Below are 19900 nucleotides of genomic sequence, written 5' to 3' on the forward strand. Positions count from 1 at the left end.
AATTCTATATATAACCCCTTTGTAAACGCTGTTCACCGAAGTCTATTTAACAACATACATAAAGATATTACACAAAAAATACACGGAAACATTGGAAATCAGTTTTTGGCAGGCAATCACATTTTGGCACACCCAGCAGCAAAAGAAGCAGCAAACTGCGCTTCACATTTGATAAATGTTGTCATGAATTCCCTCTTACTTTTGCTGTTTTGCTTCCACCACGATAAAATCACACTTCATGCACAGCTCTCTCCCTCTCTCTAAGTACTTCAAGAACAGTTTCCCGTCTCAAATCTCTGTTTTCTGCATTATTCATTCGCTTATTACCCACCAGTCTACCGTTGTTTACAGCGCTGTCGGCCGCTGTCTTTTTCTTTTCTTTTTTTTCACTTAAATAACCTCGGACAAGAAAGCCTAATTTCTGCTGTTCAATACTGAAGAAATGTAAACTTTTTAAAATTATGCAAAATTGCAGAATATTGCAGAATATTTTTAAGGTTATCTGCTATAAAAAGCCAGACCAGGAAAATCTCCTTCATGTTTTTCTGTTTTATTCTCAGTTACTTTCACACAAAGGCATCTGCTGTGATGTTCACAATTCTGATGAAGTCTCACATGTATCAGTACGGATAAATGATCAGAATTATAATATTTCTGACTGTTTGAGGCTAAATTGAATCGAATGGATTATAGAAATCAGTGATGATACCCAGCCCTAGTGAGCAGCCTAGGCCCGACAGAGTGGATGTAGCTGTGGGTAATAAGAAAAGATGAAAAGAACTATTGATAACTTTTTTGTTAAGTTAAGGCCTGATCCGTCTGAAATTCATAGCCAGTGCTCTGACACAGTGCCATCAACCCCTGAATGCTGAAAAAGCACAGTGTATCCAGAAAACATATTATATGCTGCAATAAATGCACTGCCCAAGTGTCCCCTCTCCCCACTGCATTTCAGCAGCATGCAACAGCAAACAGGTCGTCAGAGGAGGCCAAGATGATGATTAAGTTTAACATTTTCTACAATATTGACAAAGCACTTTAAGCACAAGATTGTTAGTTAATAATTTAGAAATGAATATTGTCTGTATGGACTGCAACTTCCCCCCAAAAAAGTGCACATGTAAAACTGCGGTGTTAAGCGATGCGGTTGAAAAATTTGAGTGCGCCCAACTTTTGTGCCGGTGCACCGGTGCGCCCATGGCAAAAAGTTAGTCTAGAGCCCTGATAAAGAAAAAGCTTACAGCACCTGGTATTCCCAGGCGGTCTCCCATCCAAGTACTGACCAGGCCCGACCCTGCTTAGCTTCCGAGATCAGACGAGATCGGGCGTGTTCAGGGTGGTATGGCCGTAAGCGACTGTAGGTTTATCGTGAAGCATATTTATGCGTGCAAACTTCAAGGGGTGCTAGCTTCCCACTTGGATTTTGATTTGTCTTTGCCCACACAAAGATGGTAATGGCGTGGCAGTATTAATTATTTAAATATTCTTATCACGTTTGGTTAGAACTCTGTCTTGTAAATTAAAAACGTGTCAATCCAGTAGAAAACTTCTACTAATAAATATATTTTCAGTTTGAGCCCAGCTGAAATATATTTATCTTAAATAACCTAAACTTTTGGACCAGTAAAAAAATGAAAACAAAGGACGATGCTCATCCAGGTTTCAAAAAGCTAAAAACATATAGCACGGAACACGTGTTTTAGCTTCGCTACGAATCCCAAGTTGTTAAAACCTGATTCATTTCGAAGAAATAAATCAAAATACGCCAACATAGTTCGTGTTTTCTATCATATAAAAAGCCTTCTTGTGCTCTTCACAGTCGCTTACGGCCATACCACCCTGAACACGCCCGATCTCGTCTGATCTCGGAAGCTAAGCAGGGTCGGGCCTGGTCAGTACTTGGATGGGAGACCGCCTGGGAATACCAGGTGCTGTAAGCTTTTTTCCCTTATACACCAGGGGGCGCTGTTGCTCTCCATGACAGTACAGAGCGTTTTTTAAAGTGAGACTTTAATAAATTTTCGTCTTTTCTCACTATTGCTTTTTAATGTAGCAGGTAATATTTATTATTACTATATCAGTTCTGGGGGTTTTATATTTTCAAACAAAATACACGTATTTCTCACCAGCAAGTAATAATGCCTCCAACCTCTTCACCCATTTCATATACTACTACTACCAGGGCGTGCAGAGATGTTTGAAGGGGCGGGTGCTCAAGATTAAAAAGGGGCACATAGACACATGCTGTGCACTCACAGCATGCTCAGTTGTTTCAATTCATCAGCTGCCACAAGACAACTTAACAACGTGTGCATAATAATACTCTTAACCCTCCTGTGTGCTAAAGACTATACACCCTACTTACTGGTTTTTGTTACATCAGTCTGCCACCCAATTAATTTGTGTGTTTGTTCTACAGCTCCACACCGCCCAGACTGCAAAAAACGTGTGTGCTCTTAATGAGCTGTTCTCATCTCTCTGCCATCAAGAGTGAGCATTGGTTAATGGTCATCATGTGACCAATGCATGCCAGCTTCTTTTACTTAGCAAAATTGTGATTAATAGTTAAACGTTTTGTTAAGGGGCATGGGCAAGACCATACACACACATTTTAAAAAATTAAAAAAAAAATTAACTGAAGAAAAGGGCACTTTGGATACCTAAGAAGAAAGGGGAAGGTGCTCATGCCCCCTCCCCCCCTGCACATGCCTGACTGTTACTAATATTAATATTGATGCATGTTCACGGTGGTATGGCCATAACCCCAGGATATTTTTATGTAATGCTGATTTGTATTTTTCTTTTTTGTTGTTGTTGTTGTTGTTGATTAAAAAAATGGATCCAACCTAAAGGTCTTCTATGTTTTGAAACTCATGACACTCTATAGTCTTCTGTTGGATTTGTACACTTTTAATTTATAGCATTATAACACTGTTTCGTTAATGCTGTCATCACTGTCTTTAATTGAATTGAATTAATTTCATTGAATAAACAAAGTCTTAATCTAAAGACAGAAGTTAGCTAGCATTATACTTTGATACATAAACAGCCTTTTCATGAGTTGATTTTTGACTTATTGATTAGCATTCAAATATCTCAGTGAATACAGAATAAAGATTACCACAAAGCAAGAAAGCACGAGACAAGGCTAATCAAAAGGTATTGGCTGAAGCATTTGCTTATTACGCCAACCCTTTTAACAAAATATCTTTTTGCATGCAGCTCCTGTACACAGGGCTTGAAGCAAAGAATAAAACAAAGCAAAGCAAAAACAAACAAACAAACAAACAAACAAACAAACAAACAAAACAAAACAAAACAAAAAAACTTTCCACCTTAGATAAGTAACTACATCAAAGCAAAACAATCAAGAGTTTCAGTATTATTATTTTTGCTCTTTTCATTCTTGATTTATATATTTTTCTAATACTCTATTTTTAAACATGTTTTTAAACAAGGAAAATGAACTACACCTTTTTAAATCACTGTCATAACTATTCCACAGGTTAACTCCTCTAACAGAAACACATCTCTGCTTTATATTTGTCCTTATCTTGTTTTTTTTTAAAGAAATCTGTTCCCCTTAAGTCATATTGACTCTCTCTCTGACTTTAAACAGCTTCTGAGTACTGCAGCAAAGCAAGTTATTTTGTGCTTTATACATTATCTGTGCCATTTTATATTCAACTAAATCATAAAATTTCAGGGTATTCAGATTAATAAACAAAATGTTAGTTGGTTCTATATAGTTTGATTGATTTATAATTCTTATAGCTCTTTTTTGTAACTTGAAAATAGGAAGAGTATTTGCTTTATATGCATTACCCCATATCTCCAGACAATAAGTCATATATGGAAGCAACAGAGTACAATAAAGTGTGTATAATGATTTCTTGTTCAGGGCATGCTGTGTTTTGTAGAGAATAGCAATGGTTTTTGACATTTTTGTTTTCACATGGTTTATATGAGACTTCCAACTCAGCTTATCATCAATTATCACTCCAAGAAATTTATTTTTGTACACTCTTTCAATTTCAATTCCATTAACCCTGATTTTAGATACATTTTTCATTTGTCTAGTGCCAAAAATAATCAATTTTGTTTTCTTTATATTTAACGATAACTTATTTATATCAAACCAGTTTTTTAATATATTTAACTCCTTTTCCACTGTAGTCAGAAGCTGTTCTAGGTTTTTACCTGAGCAATACAGAGTGGTACCATCAGCAAACAATACACATTTTAACAGTTTGGAAACACTACATATGTCATTTACAGTGTTGGGAAGGTTACTTTTAAAATGTATTCCATTATAGATTACTGAATACATGCCCCAAAATGTATTCTGTAACGTATTCCGTTACGTTACTCAATGAGGGTAACGTATTCTGAATACTTTGGATTACTTAATATATTATCATGCTTTTTACTACTACGTGAATGTACTATTGCTGTGTGATTTATTACTATTACTGAAGGTCCGTGGCTCCGAACCGTAGTAAAGGGACCTCTGGTTAATACGTTGGGTTCGTGTTGGGCTCATAGCCGAAAACTAGCTTTACTTTGTTGCCTGGGTCAACTTTGCTAGCGAGAGACAGAGAGAGGCGTTGAAAGGCTGCTCCAACGGAACTTATTGTTTTCGGAGGAAAACACGAACACAGTGTACAGTTGAGTCTTAATAGCGTACTTACAAATGGGCTCGTCAGGCACTCTTTTTGGCTGCAGTGGTTATTATTATATTTACATGCTTCCAGCTCCCATTTCTGCTCTGTGACAGCTCGTACTTTTCCTTTTTCTCCCTCCTCTTGCTCACAGACACATAACGTGTATGGCAGTCCGTTCTCCCTGCAGCACGGACTACACTGCCCATGAGGCTACATTCTTTAGGGCCATGCCTGTAGCATTCTGCCTATTAGCTTATCACAACAACAACAACAACAAAAAGGCGCTCTCTCACCCAGGAAACACACAGTCGCAGAGAGAGAGAGCGTCGCCCTGTAACCATGGCAACCGTAACGCTGCCGCCTGGAACAACAGAGCGTAGCTGTCAAACAAAACCCAAACAGTCCTGACCCGCCACAATATGAAACAGGGAAGTACCGCCGTGTAATCCATTTATTTCAACAAAGTAACTGTATTCTAAATACCACCTTTTTAAACGGTAACTGTAACGGAATACAGTTTCTCATATTTTGTATTTTAAATACGTAACGGCGGTACATGTATTCCGTTACTCCCCAACACTGGTCATTTATATATAGTATGAATAATTTAGGGCCCAGCACAGAGCCCTGAGGAACACCACAAGTTACCTTCAACTGCTTAGATTTTACATTATTGATTTCGACATATTGACATCTGTCATCCAGGTAACTTTTCATCCACTTGTATGCTATCCCTCTTATGCCATATCTCTCTAGTTTATTCATTAATATAGAATGATCAATTGTATCAAACGCCTTTTTTAAGTCTATAAAAACACCAACAGTATACTCCTTATTATCTATTGCATTAGATATCCCTTCTACAAGTTCCATCACTGCCATCGAAGTGGACCTTTTCGCTCTAAAGCCATATTGGTTATCACTTAGGAGATTATGCTTCTCAATATATTTATCAAGTCTATTAACAAATAACTTTTCTAAAATTTTTCAGACCTGTGGGAGTAGTGATATTGGCCTGTAATTGGTAAACTGACATCTCTCTCCGTTTTTATGGATTGGAATAACTTTTGCTATTTTCATTTGTGAGGGAAACACACCAGTTCGAAAGGACAGATTACAAATGTATGCGAAAGGTTGCACTATATATTCTATAATACTTTTAACTAATATCATGTCAATACCAAAACAGTCAGTGGACTTTTTATTTTTAAATGTTTTCACAATGTTAATTATTTCTTTATGAGTTACAGCACCAATAAACATGGAGGACACATTCTGAGTAATACGTTTATTTAGGTTGTTATTATTTCTTGACTCTGGAATTTCTTTTGCTAAATTAAAGCCAACATTTACAAAGAAATCATTAAATTCATTTGCAATGTCTTTAGTTTTATCAAGCACAATATCTTTATCTTTTTAAAAAATAGTCTGGATAATTCTTATTTTTTTGAGCCCTTTTTGATTATACTATTTAATATCCTCCATGTTTCTTGTGTGTTACTTCTGCTTTGCTCCAATAATGTGTGGTAATATTCTTTCTTACTTGTTCTTATAATATTTACTAATCTATTTTTATATAACTTGTACTTTATTTCAGCATATTTTGTCCTCTGTTTTATGAATCTCTTATATAGATTATTTTTCTTTTTACATGCATCTTCTATCCCCTTTGTGATCCATGGATATTTTTGATCTGTGATGCTTTCTAGTGATTTTCATTAAAGGACAATGTTTTTCATATAGTGAAATTACATTTGATAGGAATGCATCATATGCACTATTTGAATCTTAATTTGCAAAAACCTCATTCCAATTGTGTTCCTTTAAGTCCACCTGGAGGGCAGCAATGGCTCTTGTTGTTCTATGTTGTACCATATCAAATGTTTGATTCTTTTGTTTAGTTTTAATCCCAAAATAATTTTGAAAAATTGCGAAAACAGGAAGATGATCGCTTATATCAGTTATAAGAAGTCCACCTACTATTTCATAGTCAGTTTTATTTGTGAATATATTATCTATCAATGTAGCTGTATCAATAGTTATTCTACTTGGTTTTATAATTACAGGGAAAAGGGAGTTACTATACATTGTATTGATGAAATCTGTTGTTTTCTGATGTCCATTTGGGTTTAGCAAATCTATATTAAAATCACCACAAATTATTTGCACTTTTTTATCATTTAGGTTGCTAAACATAGCAGCAAGTTTTTCATTGAATGTCTCAAGGCATGATCCTGATGTCCTATAGATGCAACTTATAACTATATTGCTAGCTTTTTCAACATGAATTTCAATAGTAACACATTCCAATACGTCATCTATGGTGCTTGACATACATTCAATCAGACTACATTTCAAAACTTTATCTACATATAAAGCAACACCGCCTCCTTTTTTATTCACCCTGTTCATTGTAAATAATTCGTATCCTTCCAGTCCCATTTCACTAACTTTCTCATTATCGAGCCATGTTTCTGATATTGCAATTATATTAAACTTTTTTAACTTACTTAAACATTCTGTAATTTTAGAAAAATTTTTATACAGGCTTCTACTATTGAAATGTATGACCGACAATGCATTTGCCATTTTAATATTCATATTGAATTGGTCGTCTGTATAGTACTCACAAGTATTATTGTTGTTATTGTAGAAGTGGTTATCTGGGTCATGTTACTTTCAGGGTCATGCATGTTGTGCTCTGCATAGTTAAACGTTTTGAAGTTCATTTTCTCAGCGTGTGGCAAAATAACCTCCTTGACAGTCCTTTTCATAATAAAAGTCTTCCTCTTCAATATCTCTGAATGGAAACCTATAATCTGTGTCCAAACTTGTGATTTATGTGTTTTTTGTTTTTGTTGTTGTTGTTTCCATTGTTTTTTGAGCCGTAAGGCCAGAAACACTTTCCATACCCATTGTTCATTATTCAATTGTCACTTTTCCAATAGATTCCATAGCAGATTCCTGATTATTTATATTGCTCTAAGTCTTTGAGTTCTCTTATCATCACAACTTTCGCTTCTTCGAGAGTGCCATTTAGTCTTATCATTACTTTGCAGTTCCTCGTCCATGTCGCTTGTATCTTATTTTGTTTTTTCAGGCTGCGTGCCTGTCTTGCAATTTCAGCAGTCTTTTTCGTTAAATGTTCATTTAAATACACACCGGTCCCTTTTAGCTTCTTTCCCTGTTTCAGTAACTCAATCTTTGTTTTGCGACTCACAAACCGAAGAATAATTGCTGGCTTTGTTTTACTGTCTTTTCTGGGGAGCGTGTGGCATGCTGCGATATGATGGCTCTGAATACTTACATTCTTCATTTGAAGGAATTTTATCACTTGCTGTTCAAGCGTTTGCAGCTCCTCTACCAGAGCTTCTTCACCGTCTTTACCTCCGCCAGCTGTTACTCTGGCGTAGGTTCGGTGTTGCGTCTCCAGTCCACTTATGACTAAATCATCCATTCTTGTGTATTGTTCAAGGTCCTCGATTCGCCGTTCCAAGTCGTCTATTTTCTTGTCCTTCTCCTTTATCAAGTTTTTTAGTTGTTTTATTTCATCCATTAGGTCATGTAGCATACCTTGTTGTTTAGCCACTTTGCTCAGTTCATCAGACATGAAATTAAGCGATTTCCTAATCTCCTCCAACTCCTCTTCAACTCCTGGGTTTGCTTTTTTAGGCGGCATTTTGAAAATGGTGAGACTGGTATTACCTTGTGATGGCCCGTTGAAGTCACTGTCGATTTACTTGTTGGTGCCTTGCTAGAGGAGCCTGGGCCCAGTGGTTGCTGGAGGATCCTGGGCCTAGTGGCTGCTGGAGGATCCTGGGCCTGGCGGAGCAGGAGGGTCCTGGGCCTAGTGGCTGCTGGAAGAGTCTGGGCCTAGTGGCTGCTGCGGGATCCTGGGACTACTGGCTGCCGGAAGAGCCTGGGCCTAGTGGTTGTTGGAGGATCCTGGGCCTAGTGGCTGTTGGAGGATCCTGGGCCTGGTGGCTGCAGGAGGATCCTGGGCCTGGTGGCTGCTGGAAGAGCCTGGGCCTAGTGGCTGCTGGAAGATCCTGGGCCTGGTGACAGCAGGAGATTCCTGGGCCTAGTGACTGTTGGAGGATCCTGGGCCTAGTGGCTGTTGGAGGATCTTGGGCCCGGTGGAGCAGGATCCTCCACCGGGCCCAGGTAAGGTACAGCAGAACTGTACCTTACAGTTCTGCTGTACCTTACAGTAAGACAACCCTCGACGGACCCAATCCCTTCTGATCTTGGAAGCTAATTGGAATCAGGCCCTGGGTAGTACTTGTGTGACAAGCTTAAGTTGGGTGCTGCTGCATCTTTTACTGGAGACAGTTCTGAAAAGCAGGGATGTCAAAAATCACCAAGGATAGAAAATCACTTATTCACTTAAATTCAGTTATGAATAGTATTTACTATCCAGTACTTGGATGGGAGACCGCCTGGGAATACCAGGTGCTGTAAGCTTTTTCCCTTATACACCAAGGGGCGCTGCTGCTTCATTACAACAAATCTTATAAAACAATGAGTCACTTAACAATGTTCGTTTTTCTCCCTTTTTTTTAAATGTGTCAATCAGATCTTATAACTTGCAGGATATCTTTTTCACGGCTTTTACATTTTCAAACAAAATACACTATTTTCTCAACTGCAAGTAGTAATATTTCCAGCCACTTCATCGAATTTACACACATTAAATTTATAGCATTATAACACTGTTTCATCACTGCTGCCATCATATGGTGTTTAAACAAGTTTTAAAAGTCTTAATCTAAAGACAAGAGACAGCAAGCATCATGATTTGATACATAAACAGCCTTCTCATGAGTTATGACGTTCCTTACAGTCATACAAACCTCGAAGGACCCAGTCTCTTCTGATCTCCTTCTGAACTCGGGTTGTTCTGGTTAGTACTTGGTTGAAAGACCACCTCCGGATGGGAAAAAACAAAACAAAACATAACACTGAATCTGTGTATAAGACAGTTTATATGGTGACATATGTCATTTCAGTTTATGTCACTTCTGCAATGTGAAGTTCATCAGTACTGTTGTCTTTTAATGGGTGAATATTCCCTTATTACAGTGCAGACTGCTGCTTTAGTGTATTTTTTTACGTCACCGTATTATTTATCAGAGCAGATCTTATGAAGCAAATATGAGCGCAAAAGTCAAAAACAAAGATGAAGCAGCAGCGTCCCCTGGTGTATAAAGACAATCTTACAGTACTTGGCATTTCCACGGCAGTCACAAATCCAAGTACCGAACTGCTCCTGTTTAGCTTCCGAGATCAGGGGTGTTCAGGGTGGCCGTGAGCGCAAATATTCTGAGCTTTTCAACTGTAAAATATATGTAAATAATATAATTAAAGGTCGTTCATTTTTATCAAACAAATGCGCAGAAAGTATGCAATAAATGATAAAAATTAAAAAATTAAAAACAAAACGGTACAACAGTGACATGTAGGAGTCAATAGACTTTCCAGGTTTCGCAAACTGAAAACATATGAATAGAAAAACAAACAGCAGGTTTGTTTTATCTTCAGTACGAATCCTAGGTTATTAAGGCCTGATTTATTTCGAAGAGGAAAATATCACTGCATCGTGTTTGTACTTTGTTGCATATAAATAAGCTTCATGTGATCTTCACGATCGCTTACGGCCATACCACCCTGAACACGCCCGATCTCGTCTGATCTCGGAAGCTAAGCAGGGTCGGGCCTGGTCAGTACTTGGATGGGAGACCGCCTGGGAATACCAGGTGCTGTAAGCTTTTGGTTTCATACACCAGGGGCGCTGCTGCTCCTCATCGGAGGACACAGCAATGGGGGGAAAGACTGAGAGGTGAAATTTTATATATTTATCAAAAATGGCTGTTTGTGTGGGTTTTACTTGCACTAAGTTCAACATTTCATTGTACCTCTGATCACATTAAGATCATCAGAGGTGGGAGAATTTTTCTTTTTTTGGGTGGACGTGTTGGGCTGCCCATAGCTAGAACCTGCCTCAGTGTAAGTTATCATCAGTGTTGGGAAGGTTACTTTTAAAATGTATTCCATTACAGAATACTGAATACATGCCCCAAAATGTATTCTGTAACGTATTCCGTTACGTTACTCAATGAGAGTAACGTATTCTGAATACTTTGGATTACTTAATATATTATCATGCTGTTTACAACTACGTGAATGTACTATTGCTGTGATTTATTACTGTTACTGAAGGTCCGCGGCTCCGAACCGCAGTAAAGGGACCTCTGACTAATACAGCGGTTCCGTGTTGGGCTCGTAGCCGAAAAATAGCTTTACTTTGTTGTCTGGGTCAACTTTGCTTGCGAGAGACAGAGAGAGGCGTTGAAAGGCTGCTCCAACGGAACTTATTGTCTCGGAGGAAAACACGAACACAGTGTACAGTTGAGTCTTAATAGCTTACTTACAAATGGGCTCGTCAGGCACTCTTCTTGGCTGCAGTGGTTATTATTATATTTACATGCTTCCAGCTCCCGTTTTTGCTCCGTGACAGCTCGGACTTTCCTTTCTCTCCCTCCCTCGCTCACAGACACATAACGTGTATGGCAGTCCATTCTCCCTGCAGCACGGACTACACTGCCCATGAGGCTACATTCTTTAGGGCCATGCCTGTAGCATTCTGCCTTTTAGCTTAGCACAACAACGACAACAAAAAAGCGGTCTCTCACCCAGGAAACACGCAGAGAGAGAGCGCGTCACCCAGTAACCATGGCAACCGTAACGCTGCCGCCTGGAACAACAGAGTGTAGCTGTCAAACAAACCCAAACAGTCCTGACTCGCGATAATATGAAACAGGAAAGTACCGCCGTGTAATCCATTTATTTCAACAAAGTAACTGTATTCTGAATACCACCTTTTTAAACGGTAACTGTAACGGAATACAGTTACTCATATTTTGTATTCTAAATACGTAACGGCGGTACATGTATTCCGTTACTCCCCAACACTGGTTATCATGTTCAGAAGTAACGATCTGGTATCATTGCTGAAAGATCTACAGCAATCAAATTACAAATTACATCATGGGCCAGTGTCCTGCAGGTTTTAGATGTGTCCTTGATCCAACACAGATGATTTAAATGGCTAAAAAACCTCCTCGGCATGTCTTGAAGTTCGCTAGAGGCCTGGTGATGAACTAATCATTTGACTCAGGTGTGTTGGCCCAGGGTGAGATCTAAAACCTGCAGGACACTGGCCCTTGAGGCCTGGAGTTCCCCACCCCTGTCATAGATGATGACAGAAGAGTGGATGAAAAACTCAACTATCAGCCATGTGGAGGTGAAAAAAGAGTGATTAGAAGAGTGGGAAGATTGTTTCATTGAGGGGGTAGGCCTCAGGAATGAGAAGTGAGGTAAGGGTAAAGTGGTGTGGAGATGGGAGGAGACAGATAAGTAAAATAATCAGTATTTCCGCTACAAGAGCACTGAATTGTAAAAATGTTAATGTGTGCCTATTTGAGGAGCTCCTTGTTGAAAGATTTTTCATTTCACATTTACACATTTTTTTGTCCTATCGTCCTATCCTATCCTATTTGTCATATCCTATTTTTCAGCTTTAAAAAGGTTTTGATTCGTATACAAAGCAGGATTTGTAAAGTGGTCGTTATCAAGGTACTTAAAGAAAGCTAAATTGAATAATAGTTTTTATTAATAATTTTTAAAACTAACAAAAAAAAAAGTATTGTCAGAAGTGGGATTCGAACCCACGCCTCCATTCGGAGACCAGAAGTCCCGTGTTGAGGAAGGTTTGTCACCTTGAGTCTGGCGCCTTAGACCGCTCGGCCATCCTGACAACTGCGATCCCCGATCGTCAGAAAGCTGTTTCACTGCTGCTAACCAAAGTTTGCAGCTGAGACTTTGTGTCACTTTGAAAAGACAAGCGGCATTTTTTAAAAGAGTTTAGCGTAGAGTTTATTAAAGACCTTAAGTTTGTTTGGGTTACGGTTCACTTTTATTTTCTGTTTTTATTTCGTCTTTCCGTTAATAAGAAAAACATAAAGGCACCGCCAGGAAGAGAAAAGACAAAAAACACTACTCAACTAGCCGACCTGTGTTGAGAATTGGACTAAATAGCTATAAATATGCTTCATGTTAACTCCACACTCGCTTACGGCCATACCACCCTGAACACGTTACATTACATTTGTTTTAGCTTCCGGCCTTTGTTGTTGCATATAAATATGTTTCCTGTTACTGTGACAGTCGCTTACGGCCATACCACCCTGAACACGCCCGATCCCGTCTGATCTCGGAAGCTAAGCAGGGTCGGGCCTGGTCAGTACTTGGATGGGAGACCGCCTGGGAATACCAGGTGCTGTAAGCTTTTTTTTCTTTTATACACCAGGCGGCGCTGTTGGTTCGTTACAACAAAGCTTTCAAAACAATAACGAGTACTTGACAATGTTCGTTTTTATCCTTTTTTTTTCTGTCACAGGATATCACGAGAGCACTTCCTTTTGTACACCAGGGGGAGCTGCTGCTACACAATTGTAGACGACTTTGACAAAACATTTGGCAAGAAGTCTGAAAGAAGGAAATTCATTTATTCATCCTGAAATAAATAGTAGAAAATATAAAGAACATCTCGATTGACAAATAAAGATTTGAACGAGAAAAATTTCGTATAAAATGGGTTCCAAGAATTAACAAGTGACCCGTGCAAAATCAATATATTGATTAATAGAGGAAAGTTGGTAAACTGAAGTTTTTTTGGATGGGGGGGTTCCTGTTTATTTATAGAATTTTTACATGTAGTTTGATATATCAGGCCTAATAAAACAAGTACCAATGATACAAAGACATACCTCAATACAGTTCAGGCCATTACAAATGGATGATTTTTGAGAACTACTGAACAGCATATAACCAATACCCATCCCAAGGTCCAATCCAATAACAGAAATAAATAAATAAATAAGTAAATAAAACACACACAGAGAGACCCCCCTCAATTAAAAAACAACAACAACAACAACAAAAAACCAAGGTACTCAAAATGATATAAATGATAAATTGCTGCCACACCTGTGAAAACCTATTAGCATTTCATCTGAGTCTGACTTTTATTTTCTCCATTTTTAAAAAGAACATAAAATCTTTCAGGGTGAGAAGTTTTTCAAGACCGCAAAATTCTACGTTGTGCCAGCATTGAAGTGAAAGCTATAACGTCCAGCTGCTTACGGCTAAGGTTTAGAGTGGAATCTTCAGAAACACAAAAAAGGCAACTAGTGGACAAGGATTGTGTAACACTCAAAACATGAGAGAGCACTTCAAAATAAAAAGTCCAGTATAACTGAAGTGTTGGGCAGGTAAAAACAAACAAACATATGAGTTAATTAACAGGTGGGAGGTTTTGCGTCTGTTGCACAGGTCAGGAATGCCGGGGTACATTTTAGATAGTCGAAATCTTGAGATGTGTAATCTGTATACTGTCTTAAACTGAATATGCACATGAAAATGAGGTATGAATTCTGTTAATTACTTTGTCCCAGTAATCTTCACCAAACCTAATAAGTTCCGTAATTAAAGTATATATTTGTGATATAAGAGCCTTCCTGTGAGGCTTCAGCTCAAATAAGTCTTCCCACCAATGATTGGGGGCTGACTTGGAAACTCCAGCAAGATAGAAGATGCACAGTGTCTTATTTGGAAATAGCGCAACAAATGATACGAGGGCACATCGTACAAAGAATTCAGGGCACTAAAGCTGAGAAAAGTGTTATCTTTAAACAAAAAACAAAAAACAACAACATTTAATACCTTTTCTTGCCCATATACAGAAGGAGGAGTCCAACAGGTGTGGGGGGAAGAGGTGGTTGTTACAGATTGGGGCCAGAGCAGAGGCAGAGACTGAACTGAAGTGACGCCGGAATTGTTACCATATTTTTAGAGATGCAATTACAACATTGTTATCTGTAAAGTGTAACAGGGAAACAGCAAGGGATGAAAATAATAGTGCTGAAAGTGAGGTAGAGAGACATGATTGAGCCTCGAGGCAACACCAAGTAGCCTGAGGATCATTCAGCGAATAAGTATACTTTTGAATGTTGGCTGCCCAATAATAAAACATCAAGTTGGGTAGAGCTAGACCACCACCTGTTGTAGTGAGGTCATACTAATCCTGGGGGTCTTGTTTGCCCATATAAATGATGAAATCAGTGGGGAAAACAGTGGGATACACTGAAAAAGAAATTTGAAGAAAGGAATATGGGTAGAATATTCATTTCTTATAATATTAATCCTACCAAGAAGTGATACAGGAAGGTTTGCCGACCTTTGAAAAGCCAACCTTACATAGGTTAGCAAATGATTAAAATTTGCAGTTTGGAAAGCTTTAAATGAACTGGTAATATGTACTCCTGGATATCTGAGGCCTGAAGACGGTAAACTCAAGTTTTAAGCATATATTATAAATTAGCAGTTCAAGACCGAGACGGAGATTATTTATTTATTTATTTATTTATTTATTGTCTCTGGCAGCACTTTACATGTAGTTAAACTGACATGTGATTATGAATTAATTACCCTGAAGGAGAAATGTGCGGATTATAAACTACGATTCTGTTAACGTATTTTATTTTTAAACGTAAACGTTTATTAGTAGTGTTAAAAATGCATAGTAGTTTTTTCGTGTTTTTTCATTTGCGGAGAAGGGACGATAATGTATCCTGTAAGATAACATGTTATGTAAACGTAGCAGGCGAAGAACGACGAAAGAAAGCAGCATAGCCCACAGAAAGAAAAAAAAAGTATTGTCAGAAGTGGGATTCGAACCCACGCCTCCATTCGGAGACCAGAAGTCCCGTGTTCAGGAAGGTTTAACCTTGAGTCTGGCGCCTTAGACCACTCGGCCATCCTGACAACTCTGCCGAGCGAGCCGAAACAAACACTCATATGATTACAACTCACTGTGCCACGATTGTGACTGCCAGAGATGCATCGAACAGCCATTTCTCCTTTAGGTTCTTTGACATCAGTTCAAACTGAGCTTAAATTAGTTTGTTTAAATGAAAGGATGGTTTGTTTCGCAGCTGCTTACGAAACAGCAGTAAGCGAACATTTCCGCCAGGGGCAGTATACATACGTTATGAAATATACTTCCGGTGCTTATACACGTGATTCTCCGCCCATCTCTCACTACAGACCTCTGCTTACTACATAACAAGCTGCAGTCATCCTTATGAAACGCAAATACTGGACTGTGTCCACTGTTAGGGCGACTAAAGAGCCAATTGTGTAGAGAAGCTGCGCGTATTAAAATGTCCTTCTACAGGAATACTGTGTGGCTTGTCAAAGGACTCCAGGAGTATACAAAGTAAGTGGACAGTTTCCTTTTCTAATAGGACTCTATTATGTAGTCAAATGACTTGTAGTCTTAATTGTTTGCGGTACATATAGGCTACATAACCTTCCGACACGCCGCCACATGTTTGCTTTGTTAGTGATAGCACTCGGTTATTGCGCGTTTGTGTCCTACAGCATGCTACAGGTAAACGATTACACAATGCTGCAAGCTTACCGTATAATCAAGAATACAACCTCTTTAAAAGATGTTTGAAACGGTAAAAGTGCTTCTTACATATGTTTTCTGATGTGACCAGTAACCCAAATTAACACAGTAGATAAAGACATGTATAAAGCAGGAGAGTGTCATATGGAGGAAGACTGTTTTACTTGATAAATTACCCAAATTATTAGTCCGTTATATTTTGTGATTTGCTTATGGTATGCTTATTGTATCCTAGTAACCACACCCAATAGTGATGGCACTGTTACATCAGTGCATGTAGAAATATGGGTGACAGTGTAACGTGCTCACTGAATTCCTCTTTGCTCATACCAGGAGTGGCTATGAAGCAGCAGCAAAGCATTTTGTTCCAGCTGACCTGGATGTAAACCTGAATGGAAGGTCCTTCATGGTGACAGGTGCCAACAGCGGGATAGGGAAAGCTGCAGCGCAGGAAATCGCTAAGAGAGGTGAGAGTCTCACAGCTGACAGAAGGCAGTTTTCCTCCTTCCTGCTGGTATTTGTGTGTGTCAATTGTTTGCTGATAATGTTTTCGTTTGTGTCTGTAGGGGGAACGGTTCACATGGTGTGTCGAAACAAGGGGCGAGCAGAAGCAGCCAAAGGTGAAATCGTTGAAAGCAGTAAAAATGAGGTGAGATTTTAACTGTGCATCTGTCTGAGTTATTTCTTTTTTATACAGGAGTTCTCTTGTAGTCACTTTTACCTTGTGCAAATTGAGGTCCCTGAAATAAAGTGAAGCTTTGCTTTTTCTTTAATAAAAATATGCTCACATGCTTGTTTTTTTCCATCAGATTTTTAAAATGTTCTGTCAAGAAACGTGAATGAAAATAAAGCAATCAAACAAAACAAAATAGATGAGAATATTCATACCTGCTTTTCCACCCAGTTAGATTAGACTTAAAACTAACCCACACCTTTAATTTTCCTGTCCATTCCCAGAATGTTCACGTCCACATTGTTGACATGTCGAGCACCAGGCAAGTGTGGGAGTTTGCGCAGAGCTTCTCACAGAACAACACACTGCATGTGTTGGTGGGTAACTGCAGATAGGTTGTGGCTCATCTGCAGTAAACATATTTTAACGTTAACGTTAATCTCAATCTGTTTATGGTGGTTCTCAGATCAACAATGCGGGCTGTATGGTCAACCAGAGAGAACTAACTGAGGAGGGTTTGGAGAAGAACTTTGCCACAAATACGTTGGGTAAGACGAGAACACATATTTCTGATGGATGTTTTAACAACAAAAAGGAAGCCGGGGTTTTTAAATCGTAACTTTGTGTAAAATTATAGTTTTCAACATTTTCTTTCCTGCAAAAATGACTTCTCAGTACTGATTGTAATTAAGATGGTCTTAAAAAAAAACTTCCAAAACAGGCAAAATGTAAAATATTAACATTAAAATAAGCATTTTGTATTTAAATTTAGGGGAGGTGACTGTAATGATCACTGGTTTTGGCCTTATTTGACAAATTATGTTGTTATTTAATGTCGTTTCTGCAAATTTGCAACAAAAAAAGTATATGAAAGACTAATATTGACTATAAATAAAAACTCTTTTGTGCGTAACTTTGTTTTTCAGGTACATACATCCTCACCACTGCACTGATACCTGCACTGAAGAAGGTTGAAGACCCGAGAGTGGTGGGTTGAATTACAACAGCACAAAAAAAATAACCAGGATGTACAAATGCACGACTGAAAATGAACGATTTCTTCTGTTTCCGCTCCAGATTACTGTGTCTTCAGGTGGCATGCTCACACAGAAATTGGACGCGGACGACCTCCAATTTGAGAAGGGGACATTTGACGGGACCATGGCCTATGCTCAGAATAAAGTAGACTGACTGACTGACTGAAAGACGTAGCGGTCTACAGAGAAATTGTTGTTGTGGTATTTATATTGATATGCATTTTTTTCTTTCTCTGACAGAGGCAGCAGGTGATCCTGACAGAAAGATGGGCTGCTCAGCACAAAGAGATCCACTTCTCCAGCATGCACCCTGGCTGGGCAGACACACCAGGTGAAGAAAAGAAAGATACTTTAAAACTTAAGAATTTAAAGGTTTTTCATGGAATAACACCTACGTTTGACAAGAGAATGTTGTCTCTGTGAATTAAGTTTTGAATTTTCTCTCTGTAGCGGTCCAGACCTCCATGCCTTCATTCCACGCTAGGATGAAGTCCAAGCTGAGGACGGAGGCCATGGGAGCTGACACCGTGGTGTGGCTCGCCGTATCCGCAGCAGCCGCCAAGCAACCGAGCGGGCTCTTCTTTCAAGGTCAGAAAAAAACTTGCAAATATCTAACATGGTTTTCTCTGTAATCACAGAGAGAAACTAAAGAACTTGAAGGGTAGCAAAAGATATAAATTATGTATTAAGCACTTGCTAATACTTTACTAATGCTTCATTTGAATGACATCTGTGTCAGTTTCAACTGGATTCAACCAGCAGCAGCAATGACTGTTCCCACAGCTAGGACTTCAATATTGAGGCCACAGAAACGTTGTTTCGCAGTAACATGTCTAGAATTAAACTACGCTTTCAATCACAAATAGAGAAATCCCTCCATATTTCTTCTTAACACTCAGATTAATGGACTTTTTTGGGTCCCTGTCCACCCAAAGAATTCTAGCTACAGTCACACAGTAGTCTGGGAATTATGAGTCTATCATAATCTCGCTGTAACGAGACTGGCGCCTAATCAGCTCACCAGACTCATCCATACTATTGTCCAAACACCTCACATTCCCCGTGATGATCAAGATGATTGCTGGAAAAAGCTCCAGCACTGAAACTCTGTTTCCTCTCGAGCTCCTCCACGATAGCGGACGTTACTGCAGGCAGTAGAACTGTCTGCGCTCTATCAGCTGGTAGAGACTGTCTGTTGCCAAGATTGTAACATGCAGAAAAACCAGGAGCAACTTCACTTTTTGCATAAATCGCAAGCGAAATCAACTCTGTCATTTTTACAGTCATAAATGAAATTTGTAATCACAGGTTATTTAGTTTGTTGCAAAAGTTTAATCTTCAATAAAGTGATTCATGAGCGTAATTGTAGCTTAATAGTGTTGATCAAAGATGGTGCCATGTTCATGTTTTTGTGATGCTGCAAAACTCCTACATTTAAACTCATTTTTATAATCAGTCGCTTAAATGGAACACAGTTTTGCATGTCGTATGTCCTGTTGTCTCATGTATTCGCATTAAATGTCTTCCAGATCGTAAAGGAGTGGCGACACACTTGCCACTCGCCTCCTCCCGGTCTACACCGCAAGAGGAGGAGAAGCTTCTGGCAGCGCTGGAGGAGTTTGCCCAAAAGTTCAAACCTTAATACCTCAATAAACAGTTTCTGTAAAAGGAAAAAAAACCAAGCACTCCTCACAGATTACTAATGTTTACACAATCTATTTTTAATATACAGAAAAGCTTCGACCTCCAAGAACAACCTTTAGTTAAAATAAATTAAAAAAAAAAACAATCTAGTGAAGTAAATATGGTTGTTTATGGAAAGAAGACTTGTACTTTATTTTTGCTCCTTGGTTAATCAAAAAAAAAATGAATATACTTCCTATTTGTAAAGCTTATGAACATCTATACATATATGTACACACTAACAATTATGCATTTTAATTTATGTTGAATTTCTTATCTGATTTCATTAAATAAGAATTTTACCTGTTTA

General features: G+C 38.6%; 1 protein-coding gene and 6 non-coding genes across 7 annotated transcripts; 4 read left to right on the top strand and 3 right to left on the bottom strand.

Annotated features, from left to right (window-relative positions):
• Positions 1-1234: 1234 nt before the first annotated feature.
• Positions 1235-1353, bottom strand: LOC134646470 (5S ribosomal RNA). The gene has a single exon (XR_010096712.1). It is a non-coding gene; the product is annotated as a 5S ribosomal RNA (ribosomal RNA).
• Positions 1354-1821: 468 nt separating this feature from the next.
• Positions 1822-1940, top strand: LOC134646483 (5S ribosomal RNA). Its single transcript, XR_010096723.1, has one exon. It is a non-coding gene; the product is annotated as a 5S ribosomal RNA (ribosomal RNA).
• Positions 1941-10313: 8373 nt separating this feature from the next.
• LOC134646495 (5S ribosomal RNA) lies at positions 10314-10432 on the top strand. The gene has a single exon (XR_010096734.1). It is a non-coding gene; the product is annotated as a 5S ribosomal RNA (ribosomal RNA).
• A 1938-nt stretch (positions 10433-12370) lies between these two features.
• On the bottom strand, positions 12371-12480 carry trnal-caa (transfer RNA leucine (anticodon CAA)). Its single transcript has 2 exons — positions 12443-12480; positions 12371-12416 (listed from the first exon to the last, which is right to left on the bottom strand). It is a non-coding gene; the product is annotated as a tRNA-Leu (tRNA).
• Positions 12481-12892: 412 nt separating this feature from the next.
• Positions 12893-13011, top strand: LOC134646426 (5S ribosomal RNA). The gene has a single exon (XR_010096671.1). It is a non-coding gene; the product is annotated as a 5S ribosomal RNA (ribosomal RNA).
• Positions 13012-15440: 2429 nt separating this feature from the next.
• trnal-caa (transfer RNA leucine (anticodon CAA)) lies at positions 15441-15548 on the bottom strand. The gene is made up of 2 exons: positions 15511-15548; positions 15441-15486 (listed from the first exon to the last, which is right to left on the bottom strand). It is a non-coding gene; the product is annotated as a tRNA-Leu (tRNA).
• A 268-nt stretch (positions 15549-15816) lies between these two features.
• Positions 15817-19848, top strand: dhrs12 (dehydrogenase/reductase (SDR family) member 12). The gene is made up of 10 exons (XM_063498492.1): positions 15817-16002; positions 16531-16664; positions 16764-16846; positions 17155-17247; positions 17337-17418; positions 17797-17858; positions 17948-18052; positions 18148-18238; positions 18358-18495; positions 19437-19848. The coding sequence occupies exons 1-10, from the start codon at positions 15947-15949 to the stop codon at positions 19547-19549; spliced, it is 957 nt and encodes a 318-aa protein (XP_063354562.1). The 5' UTR covers positions 15817-15946; the 3' UTR covers positions 19550-19848.
• The last annotated feature ends 52 nt before the right edge of the window (positions 19849-19900 follow it).

This window comes from Pelmatolapia mariae, linkage group LG16_19 (assembly GCF_036321145.2).
Source record: "Pelmatolapia mariae isolate MD_Pm_ZW linkage group LG16_19, Pm_UMD_F_2, whole genome shotgun sequence".
Classification (NCBI taxonomy): domain Eukaryota; kingdom Metazoa; phylum Chordata; class Actinopteri; order Cichliformes; family Cichlidae; genus Pelmatolapia; species Pelmatolapia mariae.